General features: G+C 41.7%; 1 protein-coding gene across 3 annotated transcripts in view; it reads left to right on the top strand.

Moving 5' to 3' along the window:
* The window catches only part of LRRC16A (leucine rich repeat containing 16A), a 307,036-nt gene that overhangs the window by 277,802 nt on the left and 3,158 nt on the right, over positions 1 to 26,076 (top strand). Inside the window, exons 30-37 of one of the 3 annotated variants that reach the window (XM_010843458.1) lie at positions 660 to 726; positions 951 to 1,147; positions 9,409 to 9,521; positions 14,606 to 15,041; positions 16,733 to 16,814; positions 18,435 to 18,638; positions 19,819 to 19,959; positions 22,394 to 22,540. In XM_010843458.1, coding sequence (XP_010841760.1) covers positions 660 to 726; positions 951 to 1,147; positions 9,409 to 9,521; positions 14,606 to 15,041; positions 16,733 to 16,814; positions 18,435 to 18,638; positions 19,819 to 19,959; positions 22,394 to 22,540 — 1,387 coding nt within the window. Of the gene's footprint in view, positions 1 to 659; positions 727 to 950; positions 1,148 to 9,408; positions 9,522 to 14,605; positions 15,042 to 16,732; positions 16,815 to 18,434; positions 18,639 to 19,818; positions 19,960 to 22,390; positions 22,541 to 26,076 lie in introns of all 3 variants that reach the window. The other 2 variants (XM_010843457.1, XM_010843459.1) reach the window with 2 other exon arrangements.

The raw sequence follows: 26,076 nt of genomic DNA, 5'->3' as shown, positions 1-26,076 counted from the left end.
AAACAGGCTCTTAATAAATTTCAGCCATGGTTTGGATTTTAGTCTCTCTTTTTTAAAGAACAAGCAGGATCAAAGATGAGAAGTGGCAGCAGATACAGACATGGCAACTTTCGTTGGTCTTTATGGTCTTTACCCATAATATAAAGATCAAAATTTTGGGGGGAGAAATGTGAAACGAAGCAGTTAAATAACTTAGATCATTAAAATGACAGAGTCCGATGTTGCTCATATTGCTATTGCTGTGATAATGAACAGTGAATGATCATGCTTTCAATTTTTAGCAACTGATTTTTACAGTCTTTCCTTCTTATTCATTGTATCCGTTTTAACATCCTCATGTGAAGCTGGGAGTTATATTTATACTGTTCATTGTTCTTTTTAGCCATAAAAATAGCATTTAACTGATTAGGCCTGGGGGAAAGAAGAAGTGGGCTGTATATCATTTGAGAAAATGACAAACATTTAGAAATGTCTCAGCTTAGTCTTTGTAGTCAGGTTGTCAGAGGTCACCAGCCGTCCTCTAAAAAGTAAAATACTGAGCTTAAAACGATTGGTCCCTAATATTCCTACCCCGCCCTATACCTGCCAGATGTTTCTAAAGTTTGGAGGTCAAGTTTTCTGGGAAAAGTGTCTAAGTACTTTCTTTATTTTATTGGTAGATGACTCCTAAATCCAAAAGGAAGACCATCCACAGCCGAATGCTGCGGCCTGTTTCCAGGGCTTTTGGTGAGTATTCCATTTTGTCAGTCATTTTCTTGTAACTATGAAACACCCTCAGCAAGGACCCTGGACCACTTCAAGGGTACTTTGCAGGGATGCTCTAAGTGAAGAGGGTTAAGTGATTTGTGAATGGGTGTTTGCTATTCCCTGATAGACTTAAAATTACTTTTAGCAAATTTTTATCCATCTCCATGCAGTAATCTTCAGCCTGAGGCTTTACTTTCTTTTAGAAATGGAATTTGATCTAGATAAAGCCCTAGAAGAAGTGCCCATTCATATCGAAGACCCGCCTTTTCCATCCATCCGACAAGAGAAGCGGAGCTCAGGGTTTATCTCTGACTTGCCCTCCGAGGAAGGAAGGAAGCTGGAGCACTTTACCAAGTTAAGACCAAAACGGGCTAAGAAGCAGCAGTCCACGCACCCAGCGGTAGGTGGGCTGGTGGCCCCTCCCTGTCCCCTCCAGGGAAAACTGCAGAGTCTTATAAAAGTGCCTTGTATATGTGAAAGCTTGTAGGTAAGGACATTAGAACCTCTACGTATGTGTGAGATTCACGCAAAATACCTCACTTGGTGCTCAACATTTTCAGAAAAGAGAATGCTGGAAAGTTTTCAACCCTTTCGAACAAAGTTGCCCCCTTGAAATCTTTATGAAAGTATCAATCATGTGGGTATAATAAACAGGCTACTCTAAGGAGTTGTATAGTGTATGGGTATGAAAAGATGGAAAATAAGTACTGAAGAATTCATTTGTGATTAAAAATTGCTTGTGTTTGATTTTGGAGGGCCCCATATACTCCTCCACCTCTGTGTTCTGGCCTCCTCTGGCCCCCTGGCTTTTGATAACCCACAAGCTGGGAGGACCATGTGAGTGGCATGCCTCTCAATACCCTGCTCTTTACTCAGGGGACGATGGAACTGTTTGTGCTAATGAGGCTTAATGCAATTGACCCCATGTCTCTCTCTGGTTAGTCTCTTCTCTCCTTTGCAGACAGACTCCTTGGAAAAATTGGTCTATGCCTGTGGTGCTTCTTCCTCACCTTGCCATCACTCTGCAACCCACCAAAGTCTGCACTCTGTACCTCTCCACCCTCAAACTGCCCTGCTAAAGGTCACTCTTGACCTAATCCTGTGGACCCTTGGCAGCTGTCAGCATGCTTGACATTGCAGCAGTTACTTGACCCGGAAAGCTCCATCCTTCAGGGCCTCTGAGCATCACTCTCTTTTCTATTCACCTCTCCAGTGATGCCTTTGCTGCTTCCCTCTGCCTAGCCTGTGAGCATATTATTTGTCTGGGTGATGCCATCTGAACCCATGGCTTTGGTCTCCTTGTTGTTGACTCCTGCCCCCTCTGCTGAACTCTAGCTTCAGATATTCACCTGCCTCCTGAACTTGAATGTCCCAGAACAACTCACGTTCAACAAACTCAAAACTAGGAGCCTTTCTCTATGAACCTGCCCTGCTCCACAAGGAGCATCACTGGTGAACAAGCTAGAAACCTGGATATGATCCTGACCACCATCTCCCTGCCGTCAGCGCCACCTGCTCCTCCCCTTCCTCCTTGTCATCCCTGTAGCCCTCGCTCTCATCCTGTGTTTCAGACCTCTAGTGATACAGCCTTTTGGTCATGGCTTCCTCTCTTCCCATTCCCTCATCCCCCCACCCTTAGCTCCTGGATGGATAACTACTCATCCTGCAGACCTCCAATGAGGCACAACTTCTCCCTCCCTGTCTCCACCTCTGTACTCGCACACAGGTGGGGGTGCACGACTCTGCAGAAAGCTGTTCTCATATGCTGGCTGTGCACAGTGCACAGCCTGAGCAACTGTCCATGGAGGCCCCGCTCCCCCAGTGCCTGACGCTTTTACTCTGTTACAGCCCTCGCTGTACAGTGTTTGCACACTGTAAGCATAGCCTCCTCCTTGTGTGTAAGTTCCATGTGGGAAGTGTGTGGTTTATCATCTGTAGTTGTGTGTTGAGCACTTAGCATGAGTTTAGAACATAGCAGGCATTCAGTACTCATTGGATGACAGGAGGGTGACTGGAGTCGTAAATGGAGAAAAGTCACAACCAGTTATCTGAGTGGTCAGGCATTTGCTCATATCAGATCCAGGGTGCTCGTATTTGGTTGCTCTCTCATTTGATTCTGAATAGCTTGACATGGTTTCAGAAAAACAAATTTTAGTGAATTGTTTTCTTTTCCAACTTACTTCTTAGTGCACTATTACATATTCTTTGAGGAATAAACTACTCTCTCTCTCTCTTTTTAAACAAGGGAAAAGCCTTTTCAGATAGGGAAAAGACACACCACACACGCCACATTCTACTTGGTTATGGAATAAGTGGTTCCTCTGGCTCTTTCCTTGTGGAGAGTCATTAGCAGTACAACATATATGTGACACAAGGGCTAACTTTCCCCTTAAGTCGGTGACTCTGGGAAAGAGAATGTTTTTTCTTTTAGTCATTTGAGAAATGAGAAAGAGGGAAGGGAAGAGAGTGGTGGCAGAGTTTTGGTGGAGGAATGTACTCAGGTCTATTCTAGAGAGATCTTGACCTTGTCCACAGGAAAGCTAGGATTCATAGGGTCAGCACACCCCAGGGTGCTCCATCCTAGGGACGCATGTTGTCCTCAGATAACGGATTACGGTCCTGGGTCTGAACAGATCTCGCCTCTTCCCAGAGGCTTAGCGAGTGTACAGTTTGCTCTCCCTTGGATGCACAGAGTGCGATTTTCAAAGCGCTTTCACATTGAATTCTGCGAAGCTGCCACACAGGCCCCAGCACCTGCATCTTCCAGTGGAGGGTGAGAAGGTTGCAGCATTTAGCAGCAGCAGTCATTTAATATTGGTGTTGTTTTGGTTTTGTTTGGACAGACTAGGTAGCCCCAGCCCACCCTAAGTCAATCTTAGCTTTTCTAGAGCTTGTCCTTGATGCCTAATGCCCCAGTGGGCTTTTCTGGGTATCAGAATTCTCAAAGCCCAAGTATGGAGGCTGTTCTTAATTTGAACATTTCTAATTCTGAATGTGTGGGTTTTTCCCTCCTACACTGATTAATTCTTCAGCTCTCTGGACACAACTGGCTGTCTACAGGTCAGTTCAATTTTGACTCCTCAAGTCAAGGGCTCGGGGGTACCCTAACTTCAGATACCAGTCCCAGGTTGTCTCCTATACTTCTGACAAACTGTAACTTCATGGGGGGTTTCCATGCTCCCTTCCTTTGCTTAGATAATTTGCTAGAATGGCTCACAGAACTCAAGAGGAGATTTTGCTTACTATTACTGGTTTATTATAAAGGATACTGTCAACTGAAATGAAAACCCACAGCGTGAGACCTGTGAGTTTCAGTTCTCTTTGGAGTCTTACTGAGGACTATAGCCTGGGGACAGCCTCTCAGAAAACTGCTCATAGAGGTGGCAGACGTCAGCAGCAGTAGAAGGTTGCTGCTGTTCATGAGGTGCAGATATCTTAATGATTTCAGTACTTTTCTAAGTATGGGAAGATGCATGAAATTAGGTTGAGAAAATTTTCTCGAAAATATTGGTCTGAAGTCCTATTCTGCCAATTTTTCTGAATCACAGAGTCTCATTCCTGATTTGCACCCTGAACTCCTTTCAGGGTGTGTTGAAGGGCAGTGACTGCAGTGGCTAATGGCTTAATTCCTATAGAACCACAGGGCCAGAAACAATCTTAGTTGGCAGTTGTTGCCCATATTGACTAATGGGATGTAAATCAGAGATTCCCACGATCCTTCTTGGGTATGATTAATTTGTTATAGCAGTTAACATACACATTACATACTGAATTACCCATTTATTATAAAAGGATGTAACTCAAGAACAGCAGGCTTAGGGAGAGATGTCAAGGAGGGGCTCAGCACTTCCACATCCTCTCCAGCATGTCACATTCCCTGCATCTCCATATATTCATTCACCCGGCAGCTCTCCCAACCTTGTCCGTTGGGGGATTTAAGGGAGACTTCATTATTCAGTCATAATTGATTAAATCACTGGTCATTGGCAATGATTAAACTTCCAGACCTTCTCAGCTCCCTAAAGTTCAGGGGCTGGGACTGAAAGTTCAACCCTCTAATCATGTGGTTGGGTCTCCTGGATATCAACCCCCATCTTTAGGTGGTTCCAAAGTCACTTCATTAATGTAATCAAAGCACCTTTATGGCTCTCATCAGGAAATTCCAAGGGTGTAAGAGGTCTGGCCAGAAATAGGGATGAAGATGAAGTATGTATTTGTTGTTATAGATCACTACATCACAACTATCTTCATAAAGTTAGTTGAGGACCTTTCTCCTTTTTCTCCTCTCCTGTTTCTGGAGCAGAGTTTGCATGCCATATAGATTTTCTGTTCCTCTCCTGGAAAGCCACCTGGGCCTGATGTGTTACGAGTGCACGTAATGCTCATTGGTGGATTTTTTTTTTTTTTAAACTAGGGATTTGATTTCTTTTGTTACAGATCTGTTGACAAAAAAATTAATCAACAGTCAATCTAACAAAGAAGTGGAAAATTTTATTTGCAGCAACCTGAGGATTATAACCTGGGAGACAGACAGTCTTTCAGGACTGTTCTGCCGTTAGAGGTCAGAACACAGTTACATAAGTTTTTGAGACAAAGGGTTATATGTCAGATGATGTACTGACAGTTCACACAATCCAGGCCTGCATGTGCAAAGAGAAGTGGGCCATCCTGATCCCTTATAAGATTATCTCCTAAGTAGGTCTGATTAAGGTAGATTCATAATACACTCTGGAGGGGAGAGAGAAAGTCCAAATGGGCAGAGAAGAATTTTATGTTTAAATTTTTCTTGCCTTACCAAAATATATGAATTTTATTTCATCAGATCTATTCAGATTACCTAATTCTCCTTGATACCATTTTGGTAATTTCTATTTTTCTAGGATATTGTCCACTTAGTTGTTTCTAGAATTCTTATGAGTCTTTAATCTCTTTTGTATCAATAGCTCTGTCCCAATTTATTTCATTTCTAATATATTTTAATGCTTCTATCCTAATTTTGCAAGGTCTCATTTACTAAAAGTGAAAGTGATAGTCACTCAGTCATGTCCAACTCTTTGTGACCCATGGAATTCTCCAGGCAAGAATATTGGAATGGATTGCCATTCGCTTCTTCAGGGATCTTCCCAACCCAGGGCTTGAACCCTGGTCTCCTGCATAGCAGGCAGATTCCCTACCATCTAGGAGTCTTTTTCAAAGAATTAGCTTTATTATTCCTCTCAAGTTCATTAATTTTTGTTTTTGTTTTTTTAAATTTATTTTACTTCCTTTTGGATTCCCCTTTTCCTGGCTTGATTGCTTGGCTCTTTTCATGTTTCTTACTGTCTAATACATGTGTATAAGATTTCATGATTATTCAACTCACTAATTAGCACTCTTTGGGTTTTTTGTTCAGAGTCACTAATGTACCTAATTGTTCTTGCTTCCTGCCCATCTCTCTCCATCCGGCCTGTGGAGACATTAGGAGAGATCTGACAGCTGCCTTGTCAAAATCCAGGCGCATCTCCTCCGGTGTTGCCCTGGTGCATTCATCTTAATAATCCAGGCAAAGGGAGAACAGAGGGTGGTCTGAATTGTCTTTAGTCTTCATAATCACCGGCTTATCTTCTAAGCATTCACAAGTTATCCTTTTAGCATTTACTTATATATACACAGGTGATGAGAAATCTGCCCTCTTTCTTTCTCAGACACCAACAACAACCACTTGTGATTTTATTTGCAAAATCCTTCCTCTGAGCACAGATGCAGTGGGTTCCAACCAGCGCAGGGATAAAGTTTTCTGCACTCCCTTCCCACCAGCTCTGCTCCCCTTTTTAGTCTGAAATTTATAATCCTTGACAGAAAAGACCAAAATCAAATGGAATTTTGAGAACTTCTGATGTCTATATGTCCTTCCCTTTCATTCTGCTGGCAATTGAGCTAAGGCCGCAGGTGTGTTTGGCCTTGAACCCCTCTGAGGAGCCGCCTGTCATTTCAGTCCTCAGTGTTTCTGCTGCTCTTCTTGCAGGCTGCTGACACCTCTTACTTTTAACAGGTGCATTTTCAGCTGCATCTTGCTCAAGGTCTCCCAGTGATACTGGACTTCTCAATCTCTCTGCTCGTAGTCTCTTTATTTCTAAAATGATAGAGTTGGACCTGGGGTCTCTAAGGTTCTGCAAAAACTGGCTGGTCCTGCAAGATGGGAAAGCAGACTGCTTGTTGAGCTCAGCCTGCCTCCATCTCCGAAACCTGTTGATTGTTCATGTCCCCAGAGACCTTCTGTGCTAGCTGTGAATTGTTTCAAAGCAGGAAAAAAGAAAAGGGCTGAAAGGAGAAATTATACTTGTAAAAAAACTGCTTTTCCCCCTCAAAATGGGGAGAGGAATTTGAGAGGCAGCCTCTGAGGGGAAGTGAGGGTGTTGTGGAAGGATGCCCTAGGTTACGAGCATGTATTCTGGGGTTGTACCCTTGTCATCCATCACTCGGGTGACCTAAACAGGAGCCCCTCACACTCTGAGCCATGGTTTGATCTGGGACTAACCACAAGGCAGGATAAGACTATGTTTCCTTTTCAGTTCAAAGGGTAGGTATAAAGACAACAGTAAATGATCAAGCACTGTGCAAACTTAGGGAGCGATTATCACTGTAGAAATTCCAGTCTTCTTTTACAAAAGGAGAAGTTACATCCAAGCTAGCTCTGTGCTACTTTGTCTTTTGTAATCAAAACAGAAGTTATTCAATGAGCTGCTTTCCCTCCATAACTGCATTATTGAACTTGGCTGTTTCTCTGCTCTCCTGCAATGCACAGGAAAGCCTGGCTCCACTATTAAGTACCATTCAGACGAAAGGTATAATTGTTTTCACATTTCACAGGGTTCTTGGTCTGTTACCTGTTATCTGCTCACTTTTCAGCATTTTACAATCGTGAACTCAAACACACAGCTCGTTTCCATAATGGACCTTGCCAGTGAACGGAACGGATGGTTGTTTAAAGCTAATCATGGGTCTTTTTTTTTTAAAACAATGCCTGTGCAGACAAGAGCCAGCTTCCCTAGAGGCAGCTTGAGACTTGCAAATCAAGATCACAGAAAGGAGTTTTCCCACCACTCTGTGGCAAGATATCCAGACCAGATATCGCAACCACATGGGAATCTGTCCTGTGCCCAAGAGAATGGGCAAGATACATGCTCTTTCTCAATGGCCCACAACCTATCTGTGTGAAATATTAATACACTTTCGCAGACACAAAACCAAGCATGTTATTGAATTCACTGAGTTGTCCATTCAAAGACAAATGCTAGAGTGCTGAATGACTTTATAGCTCCTCACGAGCTTCTTTCCTGAGACTCAAGCTTTAGGCACCTGCCCCTGGATTTCCACAGCACCTCAAACAACACTGCCTGAGATTACATGCATCATCTTCTTCCTCAAATCAGATCTCTGAACTATGTTCCCTAGAATCATGCTGTCATCTACCCAGCCTAGAAACTTCAGCCTCATCTTAGGCAATGTCTTTTTCTTTCTTTCTCAATTCCCTACTACTTAGTCCCACACCTCCCTCCAGATTAGACTAAACAATCACAGAAGTCTTTCACTGTGTTCTTGAATAGAATTTATTCTATTCTCCAATATATCGCCTTTTCCAATATAGCCTTCATGTTGCCCCAGAATTATCTGACCAAAACAGGTTGGGTCATGACACTTCTTCAGGGCTCCCTCTCACCTGCAAAATAAATTCCACGCTTTTTAATATAGGATTCAAGGGTGTTCACTGTCAGACCTTGTATTATTAGTTGGAAAGTATTCATTTATGAATGAGAGATCTGAGAGATGCTGAACTGGAAATGACTTAAGCCATGAGAAATACTTATTTTCTCACTCAACAAGAAATCCAAAAGTCTCGGGGTCTGGGACGGGTTTATTCAGCACAGCATAAGCATAGCTTCCACTGTTCTGCTCTGTCATCCTCAGCATGGTGGCTTTTATCCTCAGGCTCAATTCCTCTTGAACTCCAGGTGATTGCCATGGCTCAGACGTCACATCCTCTCTCATAACCATGTAGAAAAAAATACATCCCTTCTTCTGCAGGAAAACCTGCCCATGAACCCCCTTATATCTCACTGGCCAGAAGTATATCACACCAGTCACAGGCAAGGAGATAGAAGTACTGTTTAAGTATTCACGTCTTGAAATCAGAGTTCTTTCAGCAAGAAAGAGGAAGCAAGTGTGTGTGTGTGTGGGTGGGTGTGTTTGGAGTGGCCGCTTTCAGTATCTGCTAGGGTTTATACTCAGCAGTTTACTCTGTCTATAAGCCTCAGGCCCCTGGTCACTGGAATTATTACTGTTCTCAAAACAGCGTGTCATTTTTTCATGCATTCTCCTGCCTTACCAATGTGCCTGCAATGCCTTCCTGTGCTTCAAGAACACACGACTCTTCACAGCCTGTTAGGTTCCAAGCTGCTTCCAAGACAGCACTACTCAGCCTCAGTCCTTCAGCAGGTTTTGTGTTTATAGTGCATTTCTCACTTTGGTTTCTTTCTACCTTCATTTCTACATTTGACTTCTATTCCGGTAGACTATAGGGCCCTATCTCCATCAGTTGTGTCCTTGCCATGGCCTTTGTGTGTCTTAAATCTAGTGATACATATTGAATGTAAATTAATATCACACCTGTTTGGTTTGCAGGGCTGTGCTACCAGCATAGTCTCCCAAGATGGTGAGCAGAACGGTCTTATGGGGAGAGTGGATGAAGGTGTAGATGAATTTTTCACCAAGAAGGTGACCAAAATGGATTCCAAGTGAGTTCAGAGTCATTTCACTAATCACACCATTTAATTCACATTTAAATTACTAACAGTGATAATTTTAAACTTAGTATGTACTAAGGCTCTTATTTCATAAGTATATAAGATAGACATTTGACAGAGGGTTTACTTTTCTGGTGGTTTGCAAGACCACCATCAACTGGGAACTTGTTAGAAACGTGAATTCTCAAACCTGTAGCCCAGACCTACTGAATGAGAAACTAGAGGTGGGGGCTGACAACCTGTGTTTTAATAAGCCCTCCAGGGTATACTGAGACACACTCATGTTGAAGAACCACTGTAATATCTAAATCAGACCACAAAATGTATCTCCCCAAGGGTTTTTTTTTTTTTTTCCTTTTAGGGCTTTATTACATTCATCTGGATGTATCTCAGACAATGAGATACGTTTGGCAGGCTGAAATTACTTACAGTGGACCCTTGAACAATGCAGGTTTGAATGGCTTGGGTCCACTTATTTGTGGATTTGTTTCAATAGTAGATACTTCGATACTACACAGGCCCTGGCTGGTTGCATCTGTGGATGTGGACAAACTCGGATACTGAGGACTGACTGTGAATTAACTCCCTCATTATTCAGAGGTCAACTGTATTTTTAAATTCCCCGTGTTTATAATTTGATATGTCTGGGAGCACACATCATTCATTGCTGAGTAGCACAGCTTTACCAGAGTCAGAACGACAACAGAATTAGTAAAGAGGCTTCAGATTTAGCCTCTGAAAAGTTCTGTCTGAATTTTCTTATTACCAAGACAGACTTTCCTTAGAAGTCAACTCAGTGGTACTTTTATTAACAGCTTAACTTGAAACACTCAAGCCTTTAAGCATGACTTGTACCAAGTTATTTAATCTCCAACTAAATGCAGATCCACTCCCAAGTACTGAATAAGGATTTGTGTTGGTGAAATGTTCTTCACCTGAGATATCAAATCCAGGAACTAATTTAAACCATCCTGATAAGTGGAGGGTGGGCAGGCCGGGCACAGGGAAGGAAAACTGGTCCATTCTATAGATTGATGTGCCTTATCTTGCCTTTGCAGGATGGCGAGGTGGGAGCAAGTTAAATTTTTATATCCATAACAGTATAACTTACTGAATGTTATAAGCTTTAGGACCCAATTATTTATCTCCTTTGACACTGGCCTTGAAGCTTGCCATACTGGGGAAAATTCTATTCTCTCCTTCAAGATCCAATGTAAATATCATTTATTCTTTGAAGCTTTTCCCTGCCTCATTTCCTCTCCTCCCCAATTAACAACCCTTTGTCTATTGCTGACTTGATACTTTTTTCTTTTCATCTTCCGCATACATCTGTTAGAGCAACATAATCCCCTGAGGGTTTTTTTGTTTTTCTTTTTTATATTGTGGGGAATGGATGAACATAGTCTTAATGCAAAAGGTTCAGGAAGTACCAACATAAACTGAGCCAAATGGGGAAATCCCTCTTAATGATCTGTTTTCAAATCTTTTCTTCCTATAGAATACTGTCCTTCACCAACAAACGCCTGGGTCTGATTTCTCATTATAACTTCGTGTCTGACAAAGCCCATAATGTATAATCTGCCCTCAGTCACTCTTGGTTGAATGAATCAAGACAATCTTGGCCTGTATCTGTATAAACAGATAATACTGTAGGCTCTCCTCGTCCCAAACTTTCGATGTTGAATTAGTGGAGCGGTCTGTGCACATTCAACTCGGATCGTATGTGTCGTCACTGCCGGGGGGATCTCCTCTGCCCTTAAAGTCGCCTCCTCCTCTAATAAGCCCAGTGAAAGTTGGGCAAACTTTATAAGGTGTAAACCCCACTTTCTACAAAGACACTGCTTTAGGAGGATTCTCTTCATGTTCTAGTACACAAATAGAACTAGGTGCATCAAATTTCATCAAATAATGATGGAATTTATTAGAAGTTGTGATTTGTTTCATTTCTTTTTGTTACATAAAAACAGATCATTGTCAGTTTGCTATGTAGAGGTCCAGGCATAGGTCAAACCATCAAGTAGTATGAAGGAAGTTTGAAAATCGAAGTTCAACATGCTCCTTGTAGTTTAAAATGTCAGAGGTGTTTTAAGGTGTTTTATAAAAAAGAGAGAAAAAAAAACCTTGTTTCTTTCCCTACTCCCCAGAGGCAATTAATTCCTATTCTTTTAGCTGTTTGTTTCCATATTTCATAATAACTTTTTTGTTGTTGCTATTTATTTTTCAAATAGTGACCATAACTAGTGGCTTCTTACTATAGAGGATGATAATGTAGCTCCTAGAGTACAGTCTGACCCTACTGTCCACCAAACGCTTGCAGGCAAACACACATACACTTCTATTTTTTCATCTTTTTCTTACCCCTCCCTGCCTCAACTCTGAGATTTTCTCAGTTTTATCTTCCAACCTTGAGTTTTCCATTTCCGCTATCACATTTTTCATCTTAGTTAACTGTGTCATCCTCTCCAGTACTCTTGCCTGGAAAATCCCATGGATGGAGGAGCCTGGTGGGCTGCAGTCCATGGGGTCTCAAAGAGTCGGACACGACTGCGCAACTTCACTTTCACTTTTCACTTTCATGCATTGGAGAAGGAAATGGCAACCCACTCCACTGTTCTTGCCTGGAGAATCCCAGGGACGGGGGAGCCTTGTGGGTTGCCGTCTATGGGGTCGCACAGTCAGACACGACTGAAGCGACTTAGCAGCAACTGTGTCATAATTGTTGGCTACATTAGTATTTCATGTTTACTTCATTATAAGCATGTAAATGTTCAGAGCTGAGTTATACAATATGCAGTGATTATATTGCCTTTCCAACTTTTTATTTTCCCTGGAGTTAATAATTGTCCCCTTTTGAATTTGCTTAGTTTTCCGTATACCTGTCACTGACATGCCTTCTAAATCTCTGTAAAGGTATGAATGTTCTCTCAATCTCCTCACATCTTCTCAGTTTCATCTTCCTGGGCACATACTTCACTACTGTCTGACCACTCCAGCCTGGCCTTTAGGTCTGGTCCCCTGCTGTCCTCCTGGGGTCCCGACTTTGCCATCTGTTGGGGGTTTCTCCTCACTCATTCCTGTGTCTTTCCCGTTTCCTTTGGCTGGGTCATCCTCTTCCTTACTTCACTCTTGTTCTGGGGCAGCAGCATCTCTGGTTACTTGCTGAAGAAGGAAGTACAGGAGGTGAGTTTCTGAAACTCATATGTCTTGCATTTTGGTTAATACTGTGACAGCTACAGAACTTTAGATTGGAATCCATCTTTCTTTAGAATTTTGAAAACCTGGTCCCCTTATCCTCTCGCTTCTAATGTTGCTCTAAGAATCCAGTGTCATCTTGAGCCCTCATCCTTTGTTGCTTGTTTTTCTGCTTCTCAGAAAGTATCTGGGATCTTCTCTCTGTTCTTAGTATGTTGACATCTTATGGTGATATGTTCTATGTGGGTTTTTTTATCTTGTTTTGTTAAAACCCATTTGTTAGGCACTCATGAGCCATTTCAATTTGGAAATTTGTGTTCCTTGATTCTGGAATTTTTCTTGAATTATTTTTCATAATTTCTTTGCTTCCTTTTTCTCTATATTCTTTTACTTAAACTTCTATTATTCAAATTGTATTTCTTCTCTTTATCCGCTAGTATTTAAAAAAGAAAAACTGTTTCTCTTGTATTTCTTCATCTTTTTCTTACCCCTCCTCCCCTCAACTTTCTGGGAGATTTTCTCAGTCTTATCTTCCAACCTTGAGTTTCCCATTTCCGCTATCAAATTTTTCGATTATTCTTGTTTCATGGGTTATATTAACACATATACCTCTTGTATACATGGGGGATACCCAGGAACACTAACTCCCTGAAATGGCCCACAGCACCACCCTACATACCATCTTCAGCTAAAGACGGAAGAGAGACTGTTAGGGGATGTTATTGTGAACCAGGTAAACAAGGGGTAAGGTTGTTATGCAGGTGTGAGTCCTGGTCCTTCTCTGTTGATAAATTTCTAGGGATCCAGTTATCCTGCTTCTCCTAGTATGGAGAGGAATACCCCCTTACAACATGGTGATTTTCTGTATAAATGTATATTTCTCTTACAGAAGAGAAATTTCCCCTGTGTCTGCTGTTCCTTAAAAGTAACCAGCCTAAAATAATGCTATGCCACAAGCATATTATGGGATGGCACGTTCTGTGTCCCTTCACCTGAAATCCATTTGCTTCTGGGCCTTCCCAACTAATACTTCAGGGGTCAGCTTTCCCAGATTTATGAAGTCAGTTTCTACTCCTAACTGTTTTGGCTTCCCAACTATTGTTTTTGCTTTTTCTCCTCTCTGGTGCTTAGGCCTTTTTTCTTTTTTAAAAAAATTCTCCTGCTGGCATTTTCCTGGGGACTCAGAGGAGATACATGGGTACCTTCCAGCTCTTAGTGAAAAGCTCTCATGATACTTGCCATTCAGCCCAAATCATTTACTTTCTCCCCATCCATTTCCCAGGTTTCAGGATGTTCAGAATATTCTGACAAACTTCTCCCAAAGATCACCAGCTGCTTTTTCATGTCATTCCCTCTTTCCGTGGTATTACATTTCTTTTGGTTTTGAATAGTGCTTTTTATTTTTATAATTTATTTTTACATTTAAGCAAGGATCTGGATCATGGATCCCACTTAGGCTGAGATTTCAGATGTTATCTAATGATTGTGGAGGGATTACACGTGCTTAAGGGAAAATCTGGGCCTTTCCAGTGCCCTCCAAATTAAATAAGGCAGTCACTCATCTATGCCATGAGTGGATCTACCTTTTCTAAAAGTTCTTACTAGTGGAGAGGCACTTGACTAGAGCATTTAAACATAAAAAACTCACCTCTGCTCTCAGTCCTCCCAATGATACCTTCAGATTCTCATTCTTAATTTTTATGTGCCTCAGGTTCCTCACCTGTGGATATGATGATAGTCAACCTTCCAATTTCCAAGTCAGCTTTTTAAAATGTTTCAAAATTGTTGCTATATAAGCAGCCATCTCCTTATTTCTATTTTGAGTGACTGTTGCTGAAGCTTTAATTACAGTACACCCAACAGGATTTTCTTTTGAATTATAGGCGATGGTCAGCGAGGGGCTCAGAGTCCCACGAGCTTAGTGAAGGAGGAGATGAGAAGAAAAAACGTGACTTTCGGAAAACTGGCTTTCTCAATTTAATCAAACCCCGGAACAAACCTGAGCGGTCTTCAACAGTCTTGACAGCAGAAGAACTCTCCTCCCCCAAGGCGGGAGTCAGAAGTCCAGCTGTGGACGCCCCCAGGAAGGACACAAAGCCAGCCGAGCACAATGGCAGTGCTGATCGGGTGGAGGAGATCAAAACACCCGACTCCTTAGAAGAAAGTCAAGGGGAAGACGTGGGGAAGGTGGACCGGAGTGACAGCAAGGGCAGCCCACAGGGAGGGCGAAGGTACGGGGTCCAGATGATGGGCAGTGGGCTGCTGGCGGAGATGAAAGCCAAGCAGGAGATGAAAGCCAAGGCTGCTTGCTCACTGAAGGTAAGGGAGAGGGTCTCTTTTGACTTGGTTGCCTTTGTCATTTTTGTCTTCACGCCGTTTTTATGGGCAAGACAGGTACAGGAAAACAGCCTGAATTAAATAAAAATCCCCAAACAAATGGCTCTTTCCTAAAGGACGCAGAGCACAGACAGGACCTGGCCATGTTTTTCCACCAGCACTAGGGTCACGCGCTCCTGAAGAGCCTCAGCCTTGGAAGGTCGGGCAGTGGCTGCAGGGCCATGTCTCACCTGCTCAGGGGCTCCTGTGCCTGTCACAGAAACACGTGACAGCTGTGCCAAGGACGTGCTCCACTCTGGGGAAAGACTGTTGAATCCAAATGGAGACCCAAGGGTCACTGGAGATAGGACAACTGACGGAGGCAAATAAAATGATTGAAACCAGATTCTAGTTCTAACCAGGGAGATCTGTTTTTCAGTTATTTTCAGAGTTTATGTCCTTTTCCAAACCTGAAAGTTCCTTGCTAAATTCAAGGTTTAAAAGGCAAAGTATTATTGGAATTAATTGAATATTTGACTATGGAGATATGTTGTGTTGCTATGAAGACATTTTATCATTAAAAACTGCTGAGTACCCCCAACGCGATGGACATGAGTTTGAGTAGGTTCCTAGAATTGGTGATGGACAGGGAAGCCTGGCGTGCTGTAGTCCATGGGGTCGCAAAGAGTTGGACACAACTGAGTGACTGAACTGAACTGAGTACCCCCAAATCTGCATTACTTATTTCTGAACCTCTTTTAAAGGTATAAGTTGTGTATTTATTTTTCTTCCCTTTTTTAACCTCTATATTTTTCCTGCCCTCAGGAAAAACTCAGGTTTTGGTGTCTGTGCACTATCTTGAGCTCTTTTATGTTTATAAAACTGGGTTCTCCAACTTTATTTAAAGTATCAGAATAAAACAGTTCATCTTGATGAACTCTTGATTTTCAGAAAGTAAGTGGTTATACCAGGACACAGAGGGCTTGTTTTATATTACTTCTAAAGATACTGATTGTTTCATTAAATCCTGCATCCCACATGATTTTACAGCTGTTCATCATAGTTCTTCCACCAGCACCACCACTGTTCTCTAGCAATTTTCTATTTACAGATCCCTCCTAACTCACTCATTAGCTCTCAGAAGAGAGTTGGGATAAAACTATATTCTGTTAACTCAACAAAGGGAGGCACGATGCGGCCTTCACTGGCCAGAATTCTGAGTAAATACTGTGACCACATCTTTGATGAGTCAGATGCCCATGGAAATGTTTACTATTTTAGTCTGTTTTATAGGCTTTCTTTACAACAAGGAATGTGCTGTTTTGACTAATGAGCTGTTTATTTTATACTGTTTCCATCGATGAATATAGCTGTCTTTTGGTAGAAAGATGAGAAGTGCTGGAGAGTTTTTTCCCTTGTGCTTTGGATTTGATAAATAGATGGGCTCCAAGTGACAAAATTCTTAGGATTTAAGTTGCCCAAAACATACACCAATGATCTTAAAGCGCCATCTAGCGTTTCCTGTAGTTTTGTCTCAGCAGCAGAGCCTCAGGGAGACGAAGTCAGGCACAGTCAGTGTCACGGCAGGAGAGTTAAGGAGCCATTATTTGTTGCTACTTATGATGTGCTTTGTTCTTTCTCTTGACACTTTACATAACTATGCACTTTTGCGATGGGGTGCTTGAATTTTTTAGAAACTTGGGAACGATGCTGTCTCCCAGGATTCTTCCAGCCTGACCTTGAGCAGCACAGAACGGTTGGATGGAGGTGGGGCTGGTAAGTCAGGCCACTGCCATCACCCACTTAGGACAAACTATTACCTTCTGGTCCCAGGAGTCGCATGTGATTGACAGAAGGGAAATAAAGATGGAGAGCAAGAATGGACCTTGACTTTCCCTAGAAGACCACAGCCCTTCACCTGGCCCAGCTCCACTTAGGGGCTCATTCCCACCACAATAACTTAGCACCTGGACAAGGCACCTTTCCTGATTCCACAAAGGGAAAGAGATTTCCTTGAGAAGAACTCCTAAACGGGGGGCATTTGGGGAGGGAAAAAGAGAGGGGACATGGCTGATGAAATCAATTATTATTGGAGTGTAATTGACTTAGAACACCGAGTTAGCTCCAGGTACACACCATGGAGATTTGATATTTCTATTACAAAGTGATCATCATGCAAGTCTAGTTACCATTTGTCACCATATGAAGTTATTACAGTATTAGTGACTGTATTCCTTCCCCAGGCTGTACACTTCATCCCTGTGGTACACTTATTTTGTCTCCAGAAGTTTGTGCCTCTTAATCTCCCTCACCCCTCTACCCCTCTGGTAACCACCTGCTTGTTTCCTGTATCCATGAGTCTGTTTTGCTGATGTTTTTAAAAATAAGCCACATATAGTATATAGCAGGGAGTCCTTTTAATTGACATGAGGGAATGCTCTTTTCTCTCAGCTTGAACATCCATGAATATTCAACATCCTTTGTCCCTTTGACTTTTTAGGTGTAGTAAGAGAGTAAGAGACCTTAGATGGAAACTGGAGAGTAACTTGTTAATTACCTCATTTTGCTGTTTGACATTCTTGTGTTGAACTTTAATAAGGAAAGAGACTGTAACTCATGTTCAGCCAGTTTATATTTCCTTGTTATCTGGATAAATTAAGGCAGCAGGAGATGATGCTCCTGGAGTGGTTCTCACTAAACGTGAGGTTTGGGACACAGTCCTCCTCTCCCAGAGCCTGCAGCCCAACTCCAGAGTGTCATCCAGAACAGAGGTGCCTACGGTTGGTTATACTGTACCTTGTGCCAGATCTAAGGAAGATCTGAGTGCTTCAAATGCGTTGAGACCTGCTCTTGCCCCTGTATGCCCCTATGGGCATGTACCCTGTTAAACATGAGGCTTGTCATCCGTGGAATAGTCAGAAGTGATCAGAAGAGTGCCATTGAGTTCACTGTTTTTCTACCAAGAATCGTAGTTTTCCACCAGCATGTTTTGATTCTGAAAACATGCCAGAATAGCGTGTTTCTGTTCTAAAATACCTTTGGTGACAGATACAGAAAACAAACTAAGGGTTACCACTGGGGAGGGGCTGGGAGGGAGGGGCAAAACAGGGGAAGGGGATTAAGAGATACAGCCTGCCAGGTACAAAATAAGATACAGGCTATAATGTACAGCACAGGGAATATAGCCAGTATTTTATAACTACATTATAAGGAATATAGTCTATAAAAATATTGAATTACTATGTTGGACACATGAAACAAATATTGTAAGGCAACTATACTTCTATTAAAATAGCTGAGAAATTATAAACAGCTATAGAAGTCTCTAAAGGATTGGTTTCTTTCACCTTTGACTTTTACAGTAAAGTGTGCTTTTTGTGCCCGTTTTCATTTTAGTGCCTAAAGTGCATCCAGAGAACCGTTTCGGTTTGGGAACCCCAGAAAAGAATGCCAAAGCCGACCTCAAGGCGGAGGCGGTCTCCAAGCCCCGGAGCTTTTCCAACAGGCCCACCAGCCCGAAGCCCCTCCTGCAGGCCCCCAAACCCAACCTGGCGGCACGGCCCACCATTCCGCAGAAACCAAGAACTGCCTCGCGGCCTGGTAAGGACTGGTTTTTGCCGATTGGGAAGTAACACTATGACCAGGTGGCTTCCCAAGCTGGAGGGCCTGGACCTCCACACATGGTTTCCAGGGCGTCTGGTGAACATGACTGGGGAGGGGGAGGTGTCTGCAGGAGAGGGCCATGAGAATCCTGCTAAAGTGACCGCGGCTGAAGGGCTCCTTCATTCAGCACCCAGGTCACCCACTCAGGGACCGTCCTTGCACTCAGGGCTGTGGGTCGAAGGCAGGATGGTGAAAGCACCCCTGTGTGGTGCTCGCCCCCTGGCGGTGCTCGCTGTAGCTTTCTGCAGGCTGAGTCCAGGTGCTCAGACCCTCGAGAAAGCCACAGGTTAAGGATGAAAGCCATAATTAGGGAAAGTGTAAGTTGCTTTTTATCCGTTTTCATCTGTTTTTATCCGATATCCTGTGAAATATTTAGGGTTTAGAACAGGGCTGGGCAAACTATGGGCACACCAACAGAGGCACACAGCCCCCACTGTCCGTGTGTACACACACACCCACACCGAGAATTAACCTTGCCGGTGACAGAGCAGAGAAAGGGAGTGCAATTCAGTTTTTCCTTTCAATTAGACTGAAACAGGACAGCCTTCAGAAAAAAACAGACGAGCTGTTTTGCCATCTTTTTATCTTAGCAGGTCATTTAATCTCTCCAGTTGTACAGTGTTCACAACAGTCCTTTCTGGTCTTCAGAGTCCATGATTTTAAGTTATTCTAACTGATCTCAGTAAGTATATGTAGGTACATGCACCCCTACTCCTGAAAGTACAAATCTATATTATATACATATGGTGACCACTGTACTGGATTTGAGAGCAGGTAAAGTCAGTGGGTTATAACCATCACTTATTTTAAGAAAATCAAATGGCCTTTGAGGCAGAAGGAGTATTTAGTCTTACACCTACAGTCTAATTTTCAAATATCAGCTCACTGAAATTCTGAAACGGAAATTCGGTCTGCAAGGTATATTCATATCTGTAGATTTTTAACTCTTTGTAAGTTTTTTCTTTCTATTTTTTGTTACTTCACTGGGCTATGAAACTAATTTTTGGCCAGAAAAACTATGATGTTTTTAAAAAGATTATTAGTCATTTGTATTTAAAGACTAACCCAGCTTATGCTTTAGGAATCCAGTTTGATGGGTGTCTTTGTGTCTCCACAGAGGACATCCCAGACTCTCCATCCAGTCCGGGTTCTCCTAAAGTCGCTCTTCTTCCTCCCGTCTTGAAAAAAGTTCCTTCAGACAAAGAGAGAGATGGCCAGGGCAGCCCGCAGCCCAGTCCCAGGACCTTTTCCCGGGAAGGTAAGATATTTTTTTCTCTGCATTAGCTCTCCCCAAGGAGAGTCATTTCTAGAGAAAGGAATTCATCTTGGTTAGAGTCTGTCAGTCAGCATCCCTTGGATTACATTTTGGAACCAGAGCAGACTTGATTCAACATTGGTGGTGACACTGGGTGTTAAAGACTGTATACAAAGAGCAAAAGTGTAACTGAGTCACTCAGCCCAAAGGTCTTGGTAATAGTAATCTCTAGATGCTCCTGAACTGACCCCTCGTGTATTAGGAGTGCCAACAACATTGTTTTGTGACTGGCGCTACCTGTAGGTTTATAGGTTCCACTATTTCTCAGAAGAGCTCCGCCTGGTGGTCAGTTGCTGTCACTATGGTTCAGGAGTGGCTCACACAGGCTTGGGAGACCTGGTGGATGGTTAGCTTGCGTGGTCGTGAAGTCAGATGATCCTCATTCTCAGAAGTGTCACCTGCATGGATGTTCTCAGAGCACTGTCACACCAGTTTGTGTCTTTTCTGTTTCTTTTACCTTGCTGGGGTGGGAGCAGAGCAAGATAATCCCAGGGCTTGAATGCTTTCTTCCAGAATCAGATCAAATATTGCTGTCTGTGGAGGCGAGGTGTGTTTGGGCTGACTTTTGCACCCCACCGTGTCTCTCTCCACTTCTCCCATTCTGTTCAACGTGCAGTTACGTCTGTCTATCATAAAGTCTAATTGCCAACTCTAAGCCCCACCTATTAAGAAATTATCTGGAGCCATCGTCGCCCATGTCCAGATAGCTCTCAGCGTGGTTTGGGGTTGCTTGGTTTTATTTTAGATTGTTTGATGCTTTAGAATTCTTTGATCGCTCTGATTGTGACATCTTCCTACCTTGGCTCATTTTCTTTTGGGTTGAAATTAATGGAAAGTGTTTCTGAGTACTGTCTTTGTTGATTGAGAGTCTCATAAAAAATAGCACAGCCTGCTTTCTTATCTCCATTCTGCAGATTTATTTGATGTGTACAAACTTCACTCACCTACTGGCTATAAATTAAAGAAGGTGGGGATTTTTGACCAAAGCTGATAAACCAGTCTGTCAAACAGAGAAACTAAAGCCATTGAATGATGGCTGACAGAGTCATTTCACACTGGGTGATCAATAAATACAGGATTCAGTATTAGAGCCACAGCCTTTGAAAGCCTTGGTCTAGAAAGAGGAATCGGTGGTGTCAGGTCAGAGTGACTGCCTGCTCAAACCGCACAGTCCCTTCCCCATCCTACCCTCATTTGTTCCTTTCTGCAACTGCTGTCTTTGTGTCTTTACTTATAAGGAAGCTTTGAAAAATGTCTGAAAGAATTTTGTTGGTGAGAAATGGGAAGGCATGGAGGAGTAGTGAGGGTAAGTAGGAATGTTTGTCTTGTCAAAAGCAATTGGGAATATGGATGGATTGAAAAGAAAAGGGCTGAGGGCTGAACAAGAAATAATTGCTTAACGTTTTTGAAAAATGATGTTTTCTAAGATGTCTAAGACGAGGCCCAGAGTAACCCACCAGTCTCCTGAGTTAAAGAGTGTGTCCATGGAGCCTCTAGCATTAACCAAGAGGGTGAAATACTGGATGCTACAGGCAGGTCCTTGGCTGCTTTGGGAAAATTAGGTGTTCTTTCTATAGGAATTTAGGAATGTGAATGTGTTGCTTCTCAAACATATCAGGGCTTCACAGGTAGATACTTGATCCCTTCCCCACTCTCCCAATAGCAAATACTATGGATGGTTCACACCCCCCATCTTCCCAGCTGAAGACTGGAGAGCTATGGAAATCACTGCTTTCCCGTTTGGGATCCAGGATAATCCCTGAGATCATTCTGATGGTGTTGCTTGAAACTGAAATTGGACTCAAAAATATACATGAGGTCTCAGAACAGTTGGTAAATTCAGAGGTGGTAATGTTTTGATTTCAGTTTATTTTTCAGCTTGTCCACTAAGCTGGCCCAGGAATGAGAGCCACTTGTGAGCCCTCTTTTCCTGTTGTTCCCATTCCTACTTTCTTGTACATTATTCATGCTGGTTACTTCATTTCCTTGTTCTGTGCCTCCCTCTGGACTAGCGTGCCCAACTCATTTCTGAATCAGGTAAACGGCTGTGCTTCTTCTGGATTATTCCATAGTGAATGTGAATTTCGTTAATCCATCTTGGAATTGAAATAGTAACGCGGGGGCCTTTTTGTTAGTTATATTTTGGGGGCAGACTCGGAGCTCACCTCATTTTGCACGACATTTCCATAATGTTGGCTGTTGAATTCTATAGATAATGGTGTATCTATTCAGGACCAACATTGTAGGTACCTTGAATCTTAAGTGGGGTGGGTAAGCTGATATTTAAGTTTTAATATTAATATTTTTTAATATTAATGTCAACACGTTGATGTATTTGCTACTATAAAGGGTAAAATGGATCCCTTTTCCTCAGTAGTGCAAAGAGGAGATTATTACAAAAGGCATTCAGATCATGACAGTGGCAAGCCTTCCGGTAGAGGGAAAAGACCTTCAAAACTGTACTCCACCATTGCAGAAGAGGAAGTGAATGCAATTGGGCGCAGGAAGTCACAGCCAACACATGGTTAGAGTCTTCACTTATCATCGCTCACTGTCCCAGAGCTTATGAACTGGCACTAACAAAAACAAACTTGAATTGAGTAACTTCTGTCCTGGGACTGGGTCAGGGATTGTTTATACAGTTGGTCTTTTTTTTCTCTAAATGGCAGCAGGATGGTCCTTCCATTGGGGGGCAAAAAGTATTGACTTAAAAAACTAAAAACAAATTCTTATGAGGAGGACCAAGTTACTTTGGATTATGGTGACTTGTCCTTTCAAATTTTTGTGATCATGGAGGTTGATTTTTCTATTTGGGGTCATGTCGCCTAGTCTCTTCCTTTCTCTCTTTACTCTTCTAGCAAAGGATACAGGTGATCTTTCAGTGGACACTTTGTAACCCTATAGGAAGAAAGGAAACACACCAATTTACTTTTCAACCTCTTATATCATTTTACAACAGTTACCCAATAACTGTCTTCCATTCGACACTATACATCCTGTAAAGTTCTGTTCAGGTGAGGACAGTCCCAGGAAATGGATTTTAAATCAGCTTTTATCTCCAGTGGGAAATTTTAGAATAAGTACTGCTGACTCAGGAAATGGTTTTTCTATGACGAAGTATTCATCATCTCCCTGGTTAATAGGTTTTTATAAATATGACTTAAAGTCTTTTAAAGGAAGTTTTAGTATCATAGAAGAAATATTAAATATTTTGATATCTGAAGCTTCTTTAAGGGATTTCTTCCCTTGGAATAGGCTTTTTTCCCCCCCCTCCCTGTAATACTTTACCAGATGGTAACATATGAAGGTAGGTGGCTCCAGGGATAAAGTGCCCGGAGTTTAGCCATAACCCCACACCCTTTACTGCCTCTTCAGAAAGCATCCCAGAAGGCAGGTCAGTGGAAGTGAACTTAAAATAGGGATAATTTCCGTTTACTGAAAAAGGCTAAACCATTCTCAAACCTTTGATCTACCTTATAGCTTAGTAGCCCAGTGAGTTATGACTTCTCAGTAGGAACTGTTGTCTTTGAGGACTTTCTCTGACACAGTTAAAATCAAGAACAACGGAGCAAGCATCTACCAGGCTCCCACCAGCAACAGCATTGGAGTCAGCCTTCTTGACCAGATACTGTGAGATAAGCCATGTCCTCTGACTTGCCTGGTGGCCCAGCACACACTAGCCAGGTGACAGGGTGGCTTTAAGGACATGGCCCACTGCATAAAGAAAGCAACATTCTGTTTGGGCTGGGTAGCACCTGCCCTAGAGGAAAACAACTGACTTATTTCTTGATTTTTAAAGGGTTTCCTATGGTAGGTGTGTTCATAGTCACACAGTTACATAGCTTCTCTCTGCAAGAGATTTTTTTAATGTTTTCAAGAAAATCTGTTATCTTCAAATCATATAAATTACAATAAGACATTTTCTGAAGAAAGAGAATTTATATTAAATTAGAAGCTCTATATTGTCTCTTTTGATAAGGACACCCAAGGTTACCTAGATGTTGCTAGATTTTGGAAATTTACATTTGAACTCTTGCATCAGTTGACTTATAATCATTTGTTGTTAACAAAGCACCCTTCACGCAATGTAACGTTCATTTTTCGAGACCACCAACAGCACTTTATACATACAACACATGGATGGAGAGCCCACCTGCCAGTACCACACTGATCATAGTGAGGTTTTGAGTTAGAGTAAAAATAAGATGAAGCCAGAGAAAAGCCAAATCCTAGAAAGGCAAGAAATTCTCTCTGAATTTTTTTTTTTTTTTTGATGACCTCTTTGGTTTAAAACTCTCATTGTGATGGGCTATGTCAAATTTTGATGGAATTCAATAGGACCATCTTGATTTGCTTTCCTGCCTAGATTTCTTGAGCTATGAACAGGAACCAAAAGCATAATTTTTAAAGGACCTTCAGTTAAAATAATCTGACGTACAATATTTTAATCTTGTTTTGTTAGTGCCGATTCCCAGCACTTGTCTTCAGCCCTGAGAATTGCATAGCAGTCTGCTTTCTGAATAGTTTGGTTAACAAATGCAATTAGCAGAGCAATTCTATTAAACCACAGTGTGTAGTTTTCTTTCAGTATTTTAAGAGCAGCTTTGTTTATGCTAAAACAGCTTTCTCACCTTCCTAAATCATTTCTCTCTGAAACAAACAGAAGCTATTGTTCTCAAAGCATGCTGCCTATTTTATCATGATTATTATGTTTTAATTATGTGGCTATTTTAATATTGGTTTGACAGGTAAAATGCTTGCTTTCTTTTCCTGGAAGTATGTGTAATTGCATCTTTTGAATTTCATATCATTCTCTACGTTTAATATAAGCTGTGATGTCTTCATTAGAGTACGTCCTATTTTCTTCAAGAAAAGAGTTGGTTTTGACATTGTATGCATTGTAATGTATCCTATTTGGACAGGCCATCCTATTCTGAGATCCCTATAGTGTATCACTTGCTTCTTGCATAATTCAGCCTATAGCCAACAAATATTTGGTTGTGGCTAATAATCTGCAACCCAGTGCTATGTTCCCCATTTTTCACCAGATCTGGGTTCTACTACCTCTATGTGAATTCTTCAAAAGAAATTTAACAGTTCATTGACACTTTCGGTGCCTGTCAGAAAATATTCCAAAAAAAAAGGCCAACTACAGATGATTATTTTAAGGTCATCATGTTTTTCTCCCGAGAAATATGAATGTCAGTGGAGCTTAAAATAGAGAAAAGCTCAAATTTTTATATCTCTAATTCTGAATTTATATGCACATTTCAGATGCTCTAAAATTAGCATATATATGTATTTGCATATATATATGCAAACTCAGATCATCTTCAAGAATGACAGACTTCACATTTGAGCCTATCAGTTATCAACACTGAAGAGAGGATATGAATATACATAGAATGTTTCTGTTGAATAAATTGCCTTTTTACTTAGGTATCTTTTATAATTTTAATGGTACCTGGAATGGTAATAAATGTGTATAGACACATATAGAGAAGCTCTTGAACTTTGATGTATGACTTGTTGCATTAAAGAAGTGTAGTAAAACAGTCTTTAAAACAGTTATCAAGTCAAGCATTAAATCAGGCTGCCTAAGAGAAAGTTTCTCTAAATTAGTAAAAAGTCTGAATTCAGAAATACTGAACCTACTTAAATATAATTGTAATTTTGTAATTACTGTCCTAATTATATGCAATCAAATAATGCTGCCTAAAGGCTGGAAAACAAATGACAAAGAACACACCTCCTACTAAGGTTGTTTGCACTAGCAATCTGGACTAATACCAAGTGCTTTGGCTTTGTGCAAACAGTTCCTTGATCTCACCATGCCTCAGTTTTCCTGTCCAAGAATGGTGCCTTACTTATGATACAAAGAAAATGTCAGCCTGGTACTAGACTCATTATTACATTCACAACTGGTAGAGTTAAATCAATGAAAGTGAATTTTTTAGAATGAATTTTTAAATAATGTCACCACCATAGTGAACTGCATTGGCAGTCCTCCAGAAACAGCATATCATTATTCCTCTCCGTGACTGTGTCAGGCAAATTAGA

The sequence above is a fragment of the Bison bison genome, unplaced genomic scaffold (assembly GCF_000754665.1).
Source record: "Bison bison bison isolate TAMUID 2011002044 unplaced genomic scaffold, Bison_UMD1.0 scf7180017864182, whole genome shotgun sequence".
In the NCBI taxonomy this organism is placed as follows: domain Eukaryota; kingdom Metazoa; phylum Chordata; class Mammalia; order Artiodactyla; family Bovidae; genus Bison; species Bison bison.
This window is presented reverse-complemented; position numbering and strand designations above follow the sequence as displayed.